A 17828-nucleotide genomic window follows, 5' to 3' on the forward strand; every position below is an offset into this window, starting at 1 on the left:
CCGGGACAATTTTGTAGTTCCGGATGAGTTGTTCTGGTGAGCATACTGCGTGACGTTCGTTGAAGACCGCCTGACTAGGAGATCTAAGTGGCGATGTCTTTGCTTACGGTTGCCAAACAGCAGGTGGACTGCTTGAGGAGTTCACTAACGCTTGATTGTTAGGTTATGATGGCTCAACCGAGAGAAACTACCTCATATATTGTGAAGTGGACGTAAAACCCCGAGAAATGAGAAGCCCTAGTCAACCGGGTCCATGAATCAACAAAGGTGCAATCTTGAATGCAAGAAACAGATACCCCAGGTATCTCCTGGGATCATCGAGCTAAGCGAGTAATGAAAAAAGGATAGGATTGACAGGTAAGAAAAATCCAACGTAACATCGGAACGCAAGGTTGTATCAGCAGTAACAAAGCTGCGATTCGAGTTTAGATATATCGTATACCAGCAACACTGTCTGGCAGAAGCAATGGTATAGGCGTTGAGTTCATACTAGAGGTGCTCAATTGGTTCCTCTGGAAGCAACACCTGACCCTGCCTCCTATGGGGGAGGCATGCCTTCAGCGGGGGGCGAATGATATCGTTGAACAAGAAAGTTCCGTAGACCAGGAGTGCAAAGCCGACAACCTGCAACCACTTGAAGGATTCCCAGCCTAAGCCGAGGGAGACGAGCCAGATGAAGAGAGTGCGGGAGGTGTCAATAGTGCTACGTGAAGTGGCAGACACAGTGCGAGTAACAGACAGGCCGAAAAAGTTATAGCCACTAGTTGGGGGTCAATAAAGCTGGCCGAATGAAAGTGGGAAGTAGAGTGCAACATACCCAATGCTGATCATGATCAGAATGCTAGAAACAGCCACGGCACGGTTGGAGAATACTTGGCGCAATCCCTCCTTCATATCAAAGTAGCCATATTGACCGGCCTCTGTGCTTCCCACAGTCACATACAAGATCACCATGCCAATCATGGTGATCGAGAAGCCGAACACACCTTCCCATCCGACAACCCGGATTGGATCCATAGCGTAGTTCTCGATGATCCATTCCTCCAAGACAAACTGGGTGGCAGTGAATATTTGAGCTGCGGCGATGAGCAGGACGCCCACGATGGTCTGTACTGCCTGTGGAGTATCTGCACCTGTTTCCTGGGATACACGGTCGTCGCCGGTTTGGTGGCCGAAGAGGGCACCGGCCAAACCAACCAGTGCCACACCGAGAACCACAATAAACAGCGAAGCCCATTGATACAGATACAGATTGCGACGAAGAAACAGCACACTGAACAATCCAACAAAAAGGACTAAGGCTCCTCGTGTCATCTGGTAAATGCTCGCTACCACGAAGAGCAAGCCCACGTTCATAAGGGTGGTACCGGCGATGTCGCAGCAAGACGGTGCAGCGAGGAGGAGAATCCTCCATCCACGCAATGGAATACGGCTGTCGTGTTCAGATGGAAGCTTGATGGTATGACCTTCCTCAGTGCCAAACTCGTCAATTGTGTGGCCATCGTTATCATCGTGGCCTGCATCCTCCCCATCCACGGGACGGTAACCGCCTGCCAGCAGAGGTGACTGGTCCCGGGAGAGATGAGGAGCGATAAAACGTTGATATAAAATGGAGAGACCGAGGACCAGCCAGCAGCCCATTTCACCAATAAACATCTGCGCGCTTTTCCAAGTATCGTGAGCTCTCGAGTCCAGGTCGTATCAGCCTATGGTGTCGGCTGGAAGTGTGCACCTACGTCTGGATAACGGGTTGCTCGAACGTCTGGCGTTCTTTGGGATTGGGAGAGTCGCAGTTCCGCACACATTGCATGTCCTGCGATCGTAGCTATGTTAGCTGAGACTCGAATGATTCGTCCTCCATGGTGTCGCATGCGCACCTGAAACTTGTTGAGGATGGTGTTGCAAACCCCGGTCACGAGCATCATCGTGACCAGGAAGGGAATAACAGCGCGACTCGCCATGATGACCCCTGTATGTGGGCTTTCTGTTGAGGGGCAGGAGAGGAGAGGAGAGGGAGGGTTGGGGCGAGGTTGAACAAAGCGGAGGACCTTATCGGGGGCCCAGGTGATAAGCGGCAGCTGACGTGACAATCTGGAGTGGAGCCCTTCTTTTTCTCTTGGCATCTACGGCGAAAGAGGTTACTGCACTACTCTGTAGGATCACTTGAAAGATCTACCGAGGGTTGATCGGTGAGGTATTGACTCGCATGTTGGATTCGTACCATGCTACCTGATTATTTGTCGAATGAGCCACATTTTCCTGGAGACCAGTAAATCCCATCTTTTGTCCCTCAATAACGCCATCGCTGGAGCCCAAGGGAAAAATCACAAAACTGAATCGAACCAACAACGCTGTGGACCGCTCAAGGTAATAAGAATAGGAAAAAAAAATAAAAGAGAAGGAAGGGGGGCCTGAGAAGGAGAAGAAAGGAAATGAGAAGAAGAGAAAGCAAGAAAATCCCGCGTCGAGTATAGTACATACGCTTTGCCATATGAAAACCCCTATGTACGCCAGGAAATTGTCGGAATGAGCAAGTGGGGAATCAAAAGGAATAAAAAAAAAATCATCGTGCTTTCGCTTCATCTTCGCTGTAAAGACAGCTGTGGGGTTGTTTTTTCCATCACAGTGCGGCAATGGCAATGCCACCATTCTCGAAATTCGTCTCTTTTTGCTGTTGCTTGAAACGCTCCCAGTCCACCTTCGCGCCTTCGAATGGCTCGCTGGTATCCAGGAGTTCGGGAGGAATCTGCATCCATTCGAGATTGGCTGCAATGGACTCTTCATCCCAAGGCATCCAGTCGGCCCAAAGGACACCACCCTTGATTTCCCCCTTGTTTTCATCCTTGGGGGTCAAAGTTGCCAAGCCAATATCCCAAGAATCGGGGGTATCTTCGGTTTGGTCTTGCGAGAACATGTCGGTGTTCATGAATTCATCAAATGGATCATAGCCCAGGCCCTTGCGCTGGCAATCTGCAAATGTAGGTGCCAGAGTATCGTGAAGTTGTTCCAGAGACATGGGGCAGTCTGCCCACTGATCTTTCGCCTCCATTTCGTCAAAAGTGCGCTTGCCAGGCTGCTTCTTGGCATCTTGATTCGGAGAAGGCTTTGCGACTTTTCCAGAGACTAGATGAGGAGTGAGCTGTTGGGTGGATGTGGCAGGAGATGCGGTCTTAGTCCCGAGCTGGCTTGTAGCACGAGCCATTGGGGTGGTGCTGGCAGTGACGGGTGTGGCGATGCCTGGCTTGGTAGGGGAGGCCACAACATTGAGTTTATTGTTGGCCATAGCAGGGGTGGATGTAGTGGCGGCTACCTGCTGGTTCTGCTGGCCATCGGCAGCAAGGCCCAGGCCTATGTCGATGCTGTCGAGGTAATATTGTAGTGGATCATCGACGACCTCCTCTTCGGGCCGATGGCTCTCTTCCACATGCTTGTCCAATGCTGCTTGGGTTGGGAATCCCTGGTAATGATGCTGGCACTCAACAACATTGCACTTGAACATGCCAGCGAACGCCGCGGCTGTAGATTTTGCATCAACAACGGCTTGTTTGGATCTCGCGGCAGCCATAGGGGGGGCACTGGACTGAACAGGTGATCCAGATGGACCTGCCTGGGACTGCTTTCTCTTCTTGGGTGGCGGAAGTTTCAGCTTATCGGGTGCAAGCCCCCCTGGGCCATATGCGTGTGGAACTCCTTGGGGTGATGGTGCTCCAAATGGTGCAGGCGCAACAGCGGATTGGCTGGAGGCGCGTCGAGCGCGTTGGAGGGCTTCCTCCTGCTGCTGCTGCAACTGTTGCAGATTGGTCGCATTCAAAGCAGCTGTGTTGGCCGATGTTGTCTGCGCAGCAGAGGACGAAGCCTGATTGGCATTCGGGCGTTGCTGATTCATCCGAACGATCATCAGCTGGAACAGCTTTCGAATGAAAAGAATAGCACTAGTCAGGTAGTCTGGGGAAATGGTGAAATGCTCGTTGACGATCCAGTCTGGTCCCGGTTTAAATTGTCGCATGAGCTGGATACGCATTGCAAGAAGATTCTTCACGTTCTTTTCTTGGCCTTGCATCTTGCCAAACCCATGCATGACCACAACATCTAATCTGCCAAGAACGTCCAGAGAGTCCCGTAGTTGTTGGGTCATGATTGCCTTCTGTTCTGGGGAAACAGGAACCGGCTTCGTAGGTGGGGCGTTCTTGGCGATTTCGTGATATACCTCCATTATTCTTGATGGGATGTTGTTATTCCATGCATCTTCAGCAGCGGCCTTGCTGAGAACGGGGCCGCGGAGGAGGCTCTGCTGTTGCTTCCGCATTTGTGTTTCGATTTGCAGACGCTGCTGGGGATTCATGGCTGCAAATTGTTCCTGTGTCAGAGGAATGCCCGGCTTCGGGGGAGCAGCAGTCGGAAGAGGCACAGGTTGAGGCTGTTGCGGCGTATTCGTAGCTCGGTTATCCCCGGGTTCATCAACATTAGATTTCTTCTTGGTCGGACCTTTACCAGTGGTGGCCTTGGCTCCCTTGGCAGGACCTCCCGACAAGACTTTTGTATTCGACACCTGCTGGTCACCAGTAGCTTGCGGTGGCTGGGGGATAGCTGGTGATTTGACCTGTGCGGTTGATTGCGGTACGGAGACAGCGGGCTGCTGTATCGCTTGGTTCTGGCCTGGTGGCATGTTGGCAGACATTTGCGCTCGATTTTGCGCGGCCTGCATGAGAATCTGTCTCTGGCGGTTTCGTATGATTTCGCGCATCTGCTCATCAGAGAAGTTGTGCGCCTGGGGTCCCAGCTTCTGACGAGCGACTTGCACATCCTGTGGTGTAATAGGGCGCATAGCTGGCATGCCCGAGGGGAGCTGTGGTTGACCGGGTGGGAAGTTATGTCCATTGGCCATCTGGGCCTGGGGTCCTTGGAAAGGCTGTGCCAAAACTCCCTGGCCCTGGTTGTTCGAATCCTTCGCTTGAGCGGCCAGAATTTGAGCGAAGTGCATTTTTTGAAATGTCATCAATTTTTGCAGATCCAGACCGTTCGCAGCTTGCGGGTTTGTAGCCACCCACTGCTTGATCTGGCCCCAGGTCTTGATGTGTTTTGGCACCTGTGGATTATTGCCGAGTAGTGATGGTGGGAAAGAAGCACGATCCATCTCTTTGCCCTGTTCGGCAGTCATCTCCATTCCATTATTGTGCTGGCGCAGGATATGAAGCTTATAGAGTTCATTCTGACGCTGCTGCTGCTGTGCGCGTTGCTGTGGTGTCAGCTGCTGGCCTTGAAGCTGCTGTGGCTGAGATGGTGCACCGGGGTTCATGCCCTGCGGCATGCTCATGGAGTTTCTCATTCGAGCGTTGTTTCCCATTTGACTATTGAAAATCTGTTGTGGACCTTGGCCAGGCTGCGATGCGCTCTGCTGAAGACCGCCAGTCTGCTGAGCGGCATTGGCCCGAGCCATATTATTGGCAAGTGCAGCCCGGCGTTGATTCAGCAGGAAGGTATGCAGCTGTTCATTGGACATCCGGTTCAGCTGTTCTTGAACAGCCTGCGGAAGGCCTGGTGGAATTTGCGGTCGACCCTGCATGGGCGGTTGCGATACTCCCTGTACACCCGCCGGGTGCTGTCCCATGTTCGGCGGCCGGGATGCAGGCCGAGCTTGCGCAGGCATCTGAGCGGGGGACATCTGGGCCGGAGCCATGGGTTGGTTCAGCATGGGCATGACCGGGCTGGACTGTGCAAGATGCGCCTGGGCCTGGGCGTTCGCCTGACCACCATGTCCCGACATCGCCATCTGGGCCTTCTGGGCCGCTTGGGCACGTGCTTGAGCCTGAGCCTGAGCTTGGTTGTGTTGAGCAAATTGCATTCTGTCTTGGGGTCCATTGGAGCCACCCGGAATGTGCTGTTGACCGAAGAGCTGGGCGTTGACACCACCGCCGTTCATGTTCGGTTGACCATTCTGGCTCATCTGTTGAGGAAACACGTTTTGCTGATTGGGGAAGGGTGGCTGGTTCATCTGTGACGAGCTGGCAGGGACCACCAACTGACCAGCTTCCTGGGAGCGCAATCCATCGGCCTGTTGTCCTTGAATATTCTCAATACTCCCAATGAAGGCGTTTTCCAACCCCTGTCCGGGGTTCCCAGAGAATGCCGAATTCCGTTGTAGATTCATCATGCTCTGGTAAAGCTGACGTTGGTTCATCATCGGGTCACCCATCATGGCCCCATTCGGATCTATTCCAGCATTCGATGCGCGACCCATTTCCATGCGTGCTCGACGGTGTCGTCTGAGCTGATTGAGAGCCTGTGAGCGGAAGAAGTAGGTCATAGGGTCCATATCATTTCGAGCAAGGTAGTCGCGCTGTTCAGTGTTCATGTTGGACAGATTCATCTTAATCTTCTCCATATCCTCTGGGGACGTCTTGGCTAGCATTTGGTTCGCCAGGCGGGAGACATGTTCGCGTTCTTGGGGGGAAAGCGTGTTCACGTCGTCGGGGAGGTTTGAAGCATTTCCAGGGCGTTGCTGTGCACGCTGCTGCTGCTGCTGCTGCTGGAGCATGGCAGACTGTTGTTGCTGACGTTGCATGACGGCCTGTTGGTTTGGGTCGGCCATGCCCATCCCCATCTGTGGCTGACCAGGGACGGAGGATGACTGCATGGCCCGATTCATTTGTGGAAACCCGCCCTGGAGTTGATTCTGCATAGCGCCTGCCTGGGGCATCATTCCACTTTGCATCGCGACTGCAGCTTGTCTCTGGCGAGTGTCTTTGATGTGGAGGAGCTTCTCATTACATTCCTTTTCGTAGTCCGCCTGCACAAGAGAAACACCTTGATGTCAGCAAAAGATTCGTCGGAGAAGGGGTGGGAATAGGGAAGGGAAGGGGGTGGGCGACGGACTCTTTCGGTGGCTTTCTGGAAGGCTTTCTGTTCAAAGCTCAGTGCAGCCTGGGCGGCGGTATGAAGATCAATTCGGGGTTGGATGAGACGAAGAGAAGTGATCCTAGGGACAAAGTGTCAGTCAGCTTGGAAAACTAAAAGAACGGAGGATTCCTCGGGGAGGGATCTGTCGCAAGCAATCGCAGCACATACATCTGGTACACGTTCACGGCTCGAGTCTTGATCTGCACCTCACCCTTCCATCCACCGTACTGGCCCTGGCTCTGCAACGCCTGGGCGACATGGCTCATGATAACCTGGGCATTCTCGTTCTTAGGCGGTTGCATGCCGGGTTTTGGAACGCCAGACATGCCCCCGCCGGGGTTGGGGAAATGGGCGGGATTCATGGCGGAAGCCCCATCAACGGGGATCAGTGAACAGTCCGCGAAGGGGTCGCTTTGCGGTCAGCATTCGCTAAGTTTGTCCACGTCGCAGCGGCGGGAAGAGATTCCGGCAGAGAAAAGGGAAAAGAAAGGGCCAAGGAGAGAGAGAGAGAGAGAGAAAAAAAACAAGATGAGAAGAACCCTGGTCAAAAAGAAGGACTCGATGGTGAAGAGGATCCAGAGTCTGGAATTCGTTCAGGTCGCAGATCGGCGGGAAAAAAAGAGAGAAGGAAGCCGGTGCTGATGTGGAACCGTGGTGAGTCGAGTCGATCAGGGAGGGTGGGGATGGATTCAAAATGGCCCAAACGGAGGGCAGGAGGGTTGAGGAGAGCAACGAGCGACCAGCACGGCGGAAAAGCAAGGCGTTCGGGCACCAGCGTCAATTGGATCCAATTCGCTGACGAAAGCCTGGGTGTGGCTTGGAGCGAATGAGGTCGGCGGGCGCAATCGTAGGGTGGATGGGATCCGTGACAGGGATGCTGCAGCTCTCAAGTCGCACCAAACACAGTACAATTGAAGGGTAAGCAAAGCCCGGGCGAAAAGAGAGCGTGATGGAATAATGAGAATCGAGGTTGAGATGACAAAGTCGAGTACTGCAGAACTGAGACGAGTTTAGGTTGCAAGGAACCAGGGGAGGCAGCGATGAAAATGGAGAGTTTCAACCGTGCACAGGACGCTTTTGCAAAGGAGGGGCGGGAGAGCTAACGGGATTGGAGTGGCGGAATGAGCAAATCGCAACGCGGTTTGGGAAAAGAAACGATGGGGGTGGGGGGGTTTGTAGAGGAAGACAAGAGGGAAGAAGATGGGAAGAAACACGATCGCGAGGGGAACGAAAATAGGATGGGTCAAGAGGACGACGACATTCACTACGATGCAGTGAATGCGGCGAGTGAAGCGACACTTCTCGATCTGAGCGCGATGTCATGAGTCTTGCTCGTTTTGGTGGTCAGCCGATCCTCAGGCACACAATACCTCGTGATCTCCGGCTGCTTTGGGACGTTCCGCCTGTACCTAGCAATACACATATATACGCTTCTGGCACCTCACTATACGTGTCGACGGGTAGACCTGAGGTACCGCTAAATACCTAAAGACCAAGGGCGATCGTAGACATCTCGTATATCCCTTCCCGCCTAGCTCGACGCTGTCGCATTCGACAATACATATTTACCCTTCTGTCTTCCCCCAAACATAGGCGTCGTCATAATTGTGGAGCTCGTTTCACGGCCCCAGAGTGCATACACACCAGGTACGCGATGGCCAGGGTTGTCGCGGCGAATTGTCCCAATTACGAAGCCCCCGGCATTGGTGTTGCGTCCTACAATACCGATTGGACCATCTCAATCGCCCGTTGGGATCAGGATTAGTTATCAGAGCCCTCCCCAATAATCCTTCGTCTGTCGCAAACCCAATACCGGGCCGAAGTAGAGAAAGCGCGATCACACTAAAAATGCGCAACCCGGGATCGACACGGGCGTTCTGGCCCTGCCTGGTCCGCCCGCACCAATTGGCTCGCACCGTTGGGCTGCGTACCCGGTACTTCCCCGCTAGCCCACACAGCCTGCCATAGCGGAAGTACCCGGTACCTGGTACTTCTCCCACGGTGACATCCAGGAGCTTAAGTCAGCCACTCCCCTGGAAACGTCAACCTGTCTAAGATTAGCAGTCCATCCTCTCCTCCTCGATCTCACATCTCACACCACCACCCGTCATGAACAACGGCTGATTACTCTTCTACCCCTTCTGCTCCGTCATTCTGCTGGTCACCATGTTTTCCGTCTCCATGCCCACCGTCTCTGTGGGCTCGAACATCTTCTTCGCTTTCGCGCTCTGCTCCATCTCCGTCCTCGTTCTGCTGCTTTTGCGCCGCTTTTTAACCCTCCGCGCCACTCCGGCCTACCTGCTCGTCCCAGTGTTCCTCGCCCTCGCCCTCCCCGCCAGTGTTGTTCTTCTTGTCCCCATTGATCTAGCGTCAAGTTCGCGCGATGGCAGTAGTCCCACGGCAATCTGGTTACCTGGCCGAGTCGTTCTGGTGTGTTGGCGGATCGCCTACTGGCTGATATTCGTGCTCACCTGGTAAGTTCGGTTCATTGACTTTTTATAATTGCCGCCACTCATCCCGTTTCCTAGGGCCATCCTTCCACTCCTCGGTGAGTATGTCGACTCCGGATATCGCGAACCTAGAGCCCGGCTTCTTTACTCGCTCCGCTCGAACGCTCGCTATAACTTGATCGTCCTTGCCTGTGCAACTGTGGGACTAGTTTACGTCTCCATTTCCAATGGTTTTGAATTTTCCTCGGTCAAGGGCCTTGTGATGGCCTTGGCGTATGTGTGGGGTCTTGTGCTCGCTATCTACCTCATGGGCCATGGCCTGGTTTCTATTCCACGCAGTCTTTTCCACAATGCCAACGTCAGCGGTCGATTGCGCCGCATTCAAGCCCACGCGCCCAGGGTTCATGATCGCTTGGTGGATGCCGTAAATGAGCTCGGAAACCTGAACTCGCAAGTCGCACAACTGCAGCAGCGCAAGACAGGAACCGCCCGCGATTTCCAGGAATGGATTGAAGACCTTTCCGAAGGGTCCGGGTCGGCCGATGTGCGGGTTCCGCTCCTTGAGTCGCCGCAGCCCTCTGGGAATGTCCCCTCGATCATTACGGAACGTTATCTCGCCGACTTGACAAGACGGCTGCAGCGTGCACGCCACATGAAGACTCGATTTGTGGATGAGTGGGACCGCCTGGTTCAATCTGCAGCGGACCTCCAGGCCATCATCAACTCTGCCGCGTCAAAGAAACTCGATTTTGCCGCCGCTCCACGCCGCTCATCTTGCCTTCCCAAGGTCAAATTTTTGACCCCTTATATGCGTTACCACCTGTACTCCAACATAATTCCGACGGTGCGTCTTGCTTTTGGCGCCTTCTTTTCCATAGCTTCCGTCTGCATTGTATGGTCGGAACTCATCAAGTCTCGGGCACCTCAACTATCCGCCGTGAGCTTGACCGTGGTCCCAGACTACAAGCAGCCGAAAGCGATTGGATTTGGTAACCAGCTCATTACCTCTGCCTGGTTGTTGTACATGTGTGCTGCAGCACTTGTTGGTGTCAACGATGTCAAGGTCTGGGGTAATCGAGCTCTTGTGCGTCGCAACACGTACGGTGAAAGTGCATGCTGGTACGCCAGCTTGGTGGCTCGGCTGACGGTCCCCATTGCCTACAACTTCTTGACTTTCTTACCCAAGGATTTCCGCCGAGGCACTACATTCTACGAGTTTCTGGGTCGCTCCATCAACCTTACTCCCCTTGGCAAGGGCTTCGACTTCATTTTCCCAATCTTCATCCTCCTGCCCATCTGCGCGACCTTGTTCAACCTGTACAGCCGTATCAGGAATATCTGCGGCTTTGGGCTTGCAGATGATGACGACCTGCATGATGTGGAGAATAACCCGGCTGGATATGGGATGGGCGGCTGGCGTGAGGGTCGCGACCTCATCGAGCGTGAGTTGAATGGGTTTGGCTCTCTTGCAGTGTCTTCTCGGGGTAACCGCTCGACTTGGGCGTCGGATCGCAATGAGAGCGATTCCCGGGGGTCATCCAGGTTGCGAGTCTCAACGGCCGAAGGTTCTCGGTCTCCACGACCCGCACAACGACCTGTTGCGGCTCCCACTGTTGTCGACGGGGAGGAAGAGGAGGAAGAGAACTTCTTTCAGTCCTTCGCACACCGCGTACGTAATACCTTTGAGACCACAAACACTCCTCAGTGGTTCCAGGGGGAACCATTCCGCCTGCCTAGGTGGATGTCTGGTGACAATACCACGACTGAAGAGGGCGGTGTCTCCCGGCTGTTTGGCGGTCGGGCCGTACCTGGCCGCTTGCAGCTTGGCTAGATGGCGTTGGCCTTGCGTGCCTATATCGGCTCTCTTATGTGCATGATGTGGTGTTTGGGTATTCGTTCAGTTTCTCGCTGCTGGACAGCATGATATAGATTTCCCTTTGATTGTATATATTACCGTCTATGGACTACTGTCATTTTATCCTCTTACTATTTGGGTATAGATATAAACAATGAACCATTACACCACAGTTGGTCATTGTGAGACATACTCTAGCTCGTGGGTACTAGAAGATCAATGAAGATTAGATACTTCAGGTTAACCTGAAGCAAAAAGCTATGCTCTCGTCCAGGTTCGAACTGGAGACCTTCGGATTGCAACCCTGTTGCCAGGATCATCATATTCTTCGATATGAGACCGACGTCATGACCAACTAGACCACGAAAGCTTGGTGAGCAGAAGAGTCGCAAATTTCGGACTCGGTTCCTAGGGTGTTTTATAGAAAAGAATCCCATATGCTTTGGGTTTCAAGATTGATTCTATCCTTCCAACTAATTAAATGAATACAGGTGCTAAATTTAGGGCTACTCTATTTCTTCTCTATAGTATTTGCTCGCTTTCTGTATTTTCACTGACAGGCATCTGATATACTATTGAGTTGTTATAAGTGAGACAGGGCTTACTATGACATGTGACTCCATGGTACAAAATGTGATTAGGGCCCAGACTTGGTTGATATAAACAAACTACTGCAAAATATTTCAATAAGCTTTCGTGGTCTAGTTGGTCATGACGTCGGTCTCATATCGAAGAATATGATGATCCTGGCAACAGGGTTGCAATCCGAAGGTCTCCAGTTCGAACCTGGACGAGAGCATAGCTTTTTGCATTTTTTTTCTATTGGTTTCGCTGTACATTATTTCCAATTTTTTTTAGGCATAAACAAAGATCGGTTGATACTTTTTGCACTGTTGATTGATTGAGTGATTGACACTCTATACCCTAATGCAGCCTTGCTAGTTTTGGCACTGTTCATCTTATAGATCCTCACCAAAGATGCTTTAGGAAGATGAAAGGTGAAAATACAGCAACGTAAATCTAGTTTCAAGTGGGATTGTCGCCTACACTCGGAATGGGAATAGCCGGGCCAGATAGCATTGCAGTCTATATCGTGTCCCTGGCACATTACCTGCACATACCATCAAGACTGCCAGGTATTCGAATCGAATTGAGAGATGTGTAAACTCAATTGGGATGTTTGTACATACAGTTGCCATGAATAAAGCTTTATGATCATCTAGAAATGGAATATATGGCGTATTCCAATGTGTCTATATCGCTTCTAGCAATTCGCAAGTGCTATTGGTGCTAAGCAAGCATCACAAAATCCGGTCCCAATCCGGCATGACTGTGAACTTGCCACTCAGTTGGCCCATCGACCAAGCCTGATGCCTTGTCTCATCCGGTTTCGGTGGGATGTCCCCTTCGTCGGCCTCCGAAGACGATACGATTAGAGCCTCCTGGACAAAACCTGCTGTTGAGGCGCGGTCCAGCTCAAAGCTAATGCCACCCCAATCTAGCGTCACACGGCCGGACTTGTGCACATTTAGTTTGCCAGCACGCCCGGCAGGTAGTGACCAATCCGTGGTGGCCGTGATGACTTGGGGGGTCTCGGAGACCGGGGCATCTGTGATTTGGACATCTTCGCTCGCGCCCTCTGTCTGGGCCTTGATTTCGGCTTGATCATTGGTTGTTTCGTTCGGAGCAGGGGCGTTCCCCTCGAGGGAGGGGATTGTGAGGTTGGGTGTCATGGGTGGGAATTGCATCAGGAAGAGCTGGCCCAGGAGCGCGGGATTGGTGGATTTGTCCTCGGTTTCTTTGTCGACATTGTCTTGTTGCTTCTCTACAGAGCCCTCGGTAACATCACCTTCTTCAGCCTCGGTATTCTGTGCCACGGTTTGCGGTTCCTCTGCCTGCTCCGGTTCCTCGTGGCAAAAGAGATCTCGAACGTGGGCCAGGTCCTCCAGGTGCCGATCATACTCGTCAATTTCTTCCTTCGTGCGGAGGAGTTCCCTTGGATCCCGTAGAGGGGGCTGTTCGGCCTCTTTCTCTGCTTCTGTCGCCTTTTTATGGTCTGGAATCTTCCGACGAACCCGAACTTTCTGTGTAGGCAAGAAGCCATCATCCTCGGCGTGAGGCAAAACGTCGGCCATCGGTGTATCTTCATCGTCTGCAGGCTCCGCCTTCACCCGTACCTCCTCAACGAGCTCTTCCTCCACACGCTGTCCAACGTCTGGTGCAGCCTGGGACTCCTCCTGGGTCTTGTGACGAATTTCAGCGGCCTTGCTCTTGTTCGAACTCGACTCCATATTGACGCTAATAACTCGCTCCTCATGCTCATGTCGCTCCACCCGGACAGGACGTAAGCCGCCTTCACGCTGTCGGATTGGAAGCTTGCCCTTGGGATTCCGCGGGGGCTCGTCATATTCGTCGTCGCTCTCGATGTTGATTTGGTCGATGCTGACGCGAAGTTCGTTGTCGTCGTCGTCCGAGTCGTCATCAATGTGAGCCCGACCACCGCCGCTAATGGCAGACCGTACGCGATCAAATCCTCCAGACGCACCACCACGCCCACGACCTCTGCTACCAAAGCCAGCGCCCAAGGGCCCACTGCCACCCATTCCCACAGGCCCGCCACGACCGCGGAAAGAGCCACGGCCGCCGCGATTCCCACGGCCACGCTGAATTGCGGCTGCCTCCTTCAAACGTTCATTGAGTCGGTCCTGCTCGACTTTCTCGATCGCTTCTCGCTCTTCCTTGCTTTTGCGCTGGACTGCTCGGGGTCTGTATTTGAGTGTAGGTTTTGCGGGCTCGCCACTAAGAGCCGAGGGAGAGCGCCCAGCGGGCGCAATGCTTCCAGGGGGTTTGCGTTTGTTCAAAGATTGCAATCGTTGCACAGAAGGCCGGCCAGAAGGGCCAGGCGTGGGGCTCGGTGCTGTTGCCGTGCTCTGAGAAATAGAATCTGCACCAGTGGAATTTATGGACGTCACATCACCTTGCCCAGATCGCCGAGGGGTGGTTTGACGTGCGGCGCCTTTCGGAGGCATAATTGTTCGTTGCGCGGGCAAGACGCCGTCGGCGTCCCGCTATTCGGTAGGGTAAGGTCGAGGAGGGTGATAGCCCTTGGCACGCTGGCCAGTTATTAAGCAATGCAGTCCCTGATCTGTAGGCTTCAGTCCCAGGCGGGGAAAGAACGGCGAGATTGAGAGGTCAAGACAAGTGAATGCATGCAAGAAGTTGCGCTCCTCGTCGGTGTCAAAAAAGTTGCGGGGCCTTTCTGCCAGACCACGCCGCCCTTGTATCACCTGACTGCGCAGAGGAACCATTGGATTGAAAAGAAAAAGGGAGAACCATGGATTTGGTATGGGAGGCTTGTACGGGATGCAAGATAATTAGAAACTCAATTGATTGCCAAAACCTCGTAAAACACAAACAGAGCCCCATGGAATCTTGTACAGCCCTTACCTAGCCCGTTGGCTATCTGCCATGACCGGAAGTACATATATATCCCTTCGTCACCAGGGCACATGTTCGCTTCCGCAAGCTCAACCACAAACAAAAACCACAAAACCAAAGACGAACGAGGACTAATAGCATTGAGTCTGGAAGGAGCGAACAAAAGCGGCATGACAGAAAAATACCCGCAAACGCAAATACGCCAGAAACATGAGGCAAACCCGCTGGACTTTGTATAATCGAAATCGGGAACAGAGCCAATAAAAGAGTGTGAGGAGGTAAAGATGCTTATAAGGAATGTCAAATCTTCCAGTCACCGGGCATAGAAAAAGTGATCAAAGGAAGGAGGGTCAGATATTCGGTTGAGAGAGTCGACTGTACCGATGGGTGGCACGTTGAACAAGGCTCCAGGAAGAGGATAAGGATGGTGAAAAGGGAGAGGAGCGTTCCGTTGTAAGCGAAGATATAGGAACAACGTATTTGAAAAAGCAAGAGACTAGCGCTTCCGCTTCTTGTTCTTGTCTGCGATGGCCGCAGATACTAGGGGAGTGCCGGGCATCGAGGGCAGCTCGTGGTCTTCCTCTGTAGGATCATTGGATTTCTTGACCGGAACACCCATGTGGCGCCCATACCGGCCCTTTCGACCATTGCCCTCGTCCTCACTGATACACCCCTCGATCCCAATGCCAGCATCCTTGCAACGTCCGCAAGGACGCTGGCGATCGCAGCCCTTCTTGCTTTTGCGGCAGCGTTGGCAGCGGGGCTTCGTGGAGAGGTCTTCTTCATCTGCACCAAGCTGATGCTGGAAGTTGACAGAGGATCCTGAGACCTTGCGAGCGGAGCTCGGGCTAAGCGGCGGAGCAGGCCCCATGGATTTGTCGGAAGGTTTGCGAGAGGGAGGCAGAGCATTTTTGTTCTTGCTCTGTTTCACCATGGGCTTCTGACTGCGAACCTTGGCGGACATGGGGCGGTTCTTCGGCTTTTTTGCCTTGGGGGCAAACTCCTTATATAACGCATCATCTTCAGCCTCGCTCTTGATACCGTCATCGACGCCATCCGAACTATGGTCGCTGCTGTCTGCACTGGGAAGAATGTCATCCAGGCGCTTGTGGTGGCGCTTGATGGCACCCGGTGGAAGCATTGGGCTTGAATCCAGTCTCTGGCGACGAGGCGGCAGGTCATCTTCCTCTTCGCTGAAGTCTTCTCCATCGCTGGTCGCGCCAGTCGATGAAGCTGCATCAGCAGCGCCACTGAAGGCATCATCCAGCGTCGAGGCGGATGTGCGACCATGGGAGAAGTTTGAGGCATCGCCGAGCCGAATCAATTGCATAGCGACGTCCTCATCAGATATGCAGCTTGCGATGGTAGGATCCGGAGTGGGCAGAATGCCTGGACCGCTCACTCGGGGTGCCGAATTACTGAATGGTACACGGTACGCATGGTCAGGAACCATGGGTGTCGCATAGATTGCATTCCGCCCCGATTGCGCCCCATAGTCACTGTGGCCATAGCTTTGCGGCGATGGCAGCGCTTGCTGATAATTGTAAGGACGATGGGTAGGACGAGCAAAAGGTGAGCCAGCGCCTTCTTGACCAACCGATCGACGCTGGGGGGAGATGGAGGAAGTCGAGGTAGTGAGAGGGACCTGAGGAGGAACGAAGAGAGGAAGTTCCTAGGAAAAGATGACGTTAGCGAAGAAGAAAGGGTAAAGGGTAGGAAGTGCAACAAAAGGACACTCACCGAGCTGTCAAATTTTGGCCGTTTCCGACGACCATCCTGCAGTATATTTTCCATACTGATCTCCGAGCTGGCAAATACATCACCTCGGGATTTGCGACTCATGGTTTCGTCGCTGTCGCTCATGCCAGGCTCTTCATCGGGGTAGCCAGCATGGGTGCTCGAGCCACGGCTTTTGGGGCCGCTACGAGAGCCCTGCTTGTTCTGCGAAGCACTTCGGAGACTCCGGTTTGAGGGTGAAGTGCTGCGCTTCCTTGCGAGCCGCGAGGATGGGCGTGATGGCTGATCCAGCACTGGCGCCACGCCGTCGACCATCTGAAATGGCTCGCCTAGGCTGGGGCGCTTGCGCTCGACCGGGTAGCCGCCGTAAAAAGCTTCCCCATATGCTTGAATGGGGATGACGCGCACATATACAGTCATGTTGTTTTTCAAGTTCTCGTACCTTGCGATGAGGGTTGTTCCATGTTCATCCTCGAAGCTCACCCCACTGGCAGTGCCGTCGTAGATGCCATAGAAATTTTTGACCGTCGTCACGATCGAGTCTGTCGTATCGTGTGGGTAGATTTGTACACGCATCGGAATACGAGCTCGAACTTTGGAGTTCTCGTCCAGCAGCAGCTCGAAAGCGACGTTCTTGGGTACGGGGCCCTTAAGCGACATGTCTCGGGAGACATCTGCCAGAACCGGCTGCTCTGCTAGGCCAGAGTGCCCTTCATGCTGGGCCACTTGCATGATGGGCAGTTCCAGAATGGAGAGGAGTCTTCTGCTGCTATAGCTATGACCGCATCAACCCACTGTATGTGTGTGATAGAGGGATCGGGAAACGGGGGTCGATCTCCATGGCCGGGGGAACACAGGAAAGGTCTGATGCAAAGGAGGGGAGAAGAGTTCCGTCGAACCTACCACAGTTTATAAGGGTCGAGAGGGTATTTGGAAGATGGATGGACCACCCCCGAGTTGGAGAGGTGGAAAGTGTGTTCGACGCAGGGCTTTTCGATGGGGATGGAGGGGAATATGGAGTCGCAAGCACCGAGAACAACCCGGGACGAGGAGATGCCGGTCAACTAGGGAAAAATCGAGTACGAATGTCAGCACAATTGAATCCTAGGGTCCAGAATCACAACGATGATAAGTTTGGCTCCCTGAAGATGGATGCGATGGTCGTTCGCTAGCCGAGTCCGGCCGACCTTGGGAGCGGGCTTGGGGGGTCACGACGAGAGCAGACTCGGAAGAGGATGGAGAACAGCGACGACGCACCTAGCACAAACCAGAAGGATCCCAACAGAGTCGCAGGTGTCTAGCAGACCTGCGGCGAAGGCGAAGACTGAATGATGGGGTCGCTCGAGGGTGTGGGCGAGGGGATTGTCGTCTCTACGAAGCGCTGGGGCTATGTCAGCGGTGGTCCAGTAGCCGAGACCAACCAGGACAGTTTCGCTGGGAGGAAAAACAGC

At 53.4% G+C, this 17828-nt stretch overlaps 5 protein-coding genes across 5 annotated transcripts; 1 reads left to right on the forward strand and 4 right to left on the reverse strand.

Moving 5' to 3' along the window:
• Nucleotides 1-489: 489 nt before the first annotated feature.
• N7459_002820 (putative nucleotide-sugar transporter) lies at nucleotides 490-1961 on the reverse strand (the record flags this gene model as incomplete). The annotated part of the gene is made up of 4 exons (XM_056942005.1): nucleotides 490-760; nucleotides 818-1684; nucleotides 1737-1813; nucleotides 1878-1961. The coding sequence occupies 4 exons, from the start codon at nucleotides 1959-1961 to the stop codon at nucleotides 490-492; spliced, it is 1299 nt and encodes a 432-aa protein (XP_056801888.1).
• Nucleotides 1962-2620: 659 nt separating this feature from the next.
• On the reverse strand, nucleotides 2621-7259 carry N7459_002821 (uncharacterized protein; the record flags this gene model as incomplete). The annotated part of the gene is made up of 3 exons (XM_056942006.1): nucleotides 2621-6787; nucleotides 6874-6976; nucleotides 7066-7259. The coding sequence occupies 3 exons, from the start codon at nucleotides 7257-7259 to the stop codon at nucleotides 2621-2623; spliced, it is 4464 nt and encodes a 1487-aa protein (XP_056801889.1).
• Nucleotides 7260-9063: 1804 nt separating this feature from the next.
• On the forward strand, nucleotides 9064-11178 carry N7459_002822 (LMBR1 domain-containing protein; the record flags this gene model as incomplete). Its single annotated transcript, XM_056942007.1, has 2 exons — nucleotides 9064-9371; nucleotides 9426-11178. The coding sequence occupies 2 exons, from the start codon at nucleotides 9064-9066 to the stop codon at nucleotides 11176-11178; spliced, it is 2061 nt and encodes a 686-aa protein (XP_056801890.1).
• A 1325-nt stretch (nucleotides 11179-12503) lies between these two features.
• On the reverse strand, nucleotides 12504-14231 carry N7459_002823 (putative DNA-directed RNA polymerase III RPC4; the record flags this gene model as incomplete). Its single annotated transcript, XM_056942008.1, has 1 exon — nucleotides 12504-14231. The coding sequence occupies one exon, from the start codon at nucleotides 14229-14231 to the stop codon at nucleotides 12504-12506; it is 1728 nt and encodes a 575-aa protein (XP_056801891.1).
• Nucleotides 14232-15136: 905 nt separating this feature from the next.
• N7459_002824 (putative C6 finger domain protein) lies at nucleotides 15137-17109 on the reverse strand (the record flags this gene model as incomplete). Its single annotated transcript, XM_056942009.1, has 2 exons — nucleotides 15137-16312; nucleotides 16381-17109. 2 exons carry the CDS (start codon nucleotides 17107-17109, stop codon nucleotides 15137-15139), a joined length of 1905 nt encoding a protein of 634 aa, XP_056801892.1.
• Between the last annotated feature and the right edge of the window lie 719 nt (nucleotides 17110-17828).

Source organism: Penicillium hispanicum (genome assembly GCF_028827665.1).
Source record: "Penicillium hispanicum strain IBT 35686 chromosome Unknown utg000003l_segment0_segment0, whole genome shotgun sequence".
Classification (NCBI taxonomy): Eukaryota; Fungi; Ascomycota; class Eurotiomycetes; order Eurotiales; family Aspergillaceae; genus Penicillium; species Penicillium hispanicum.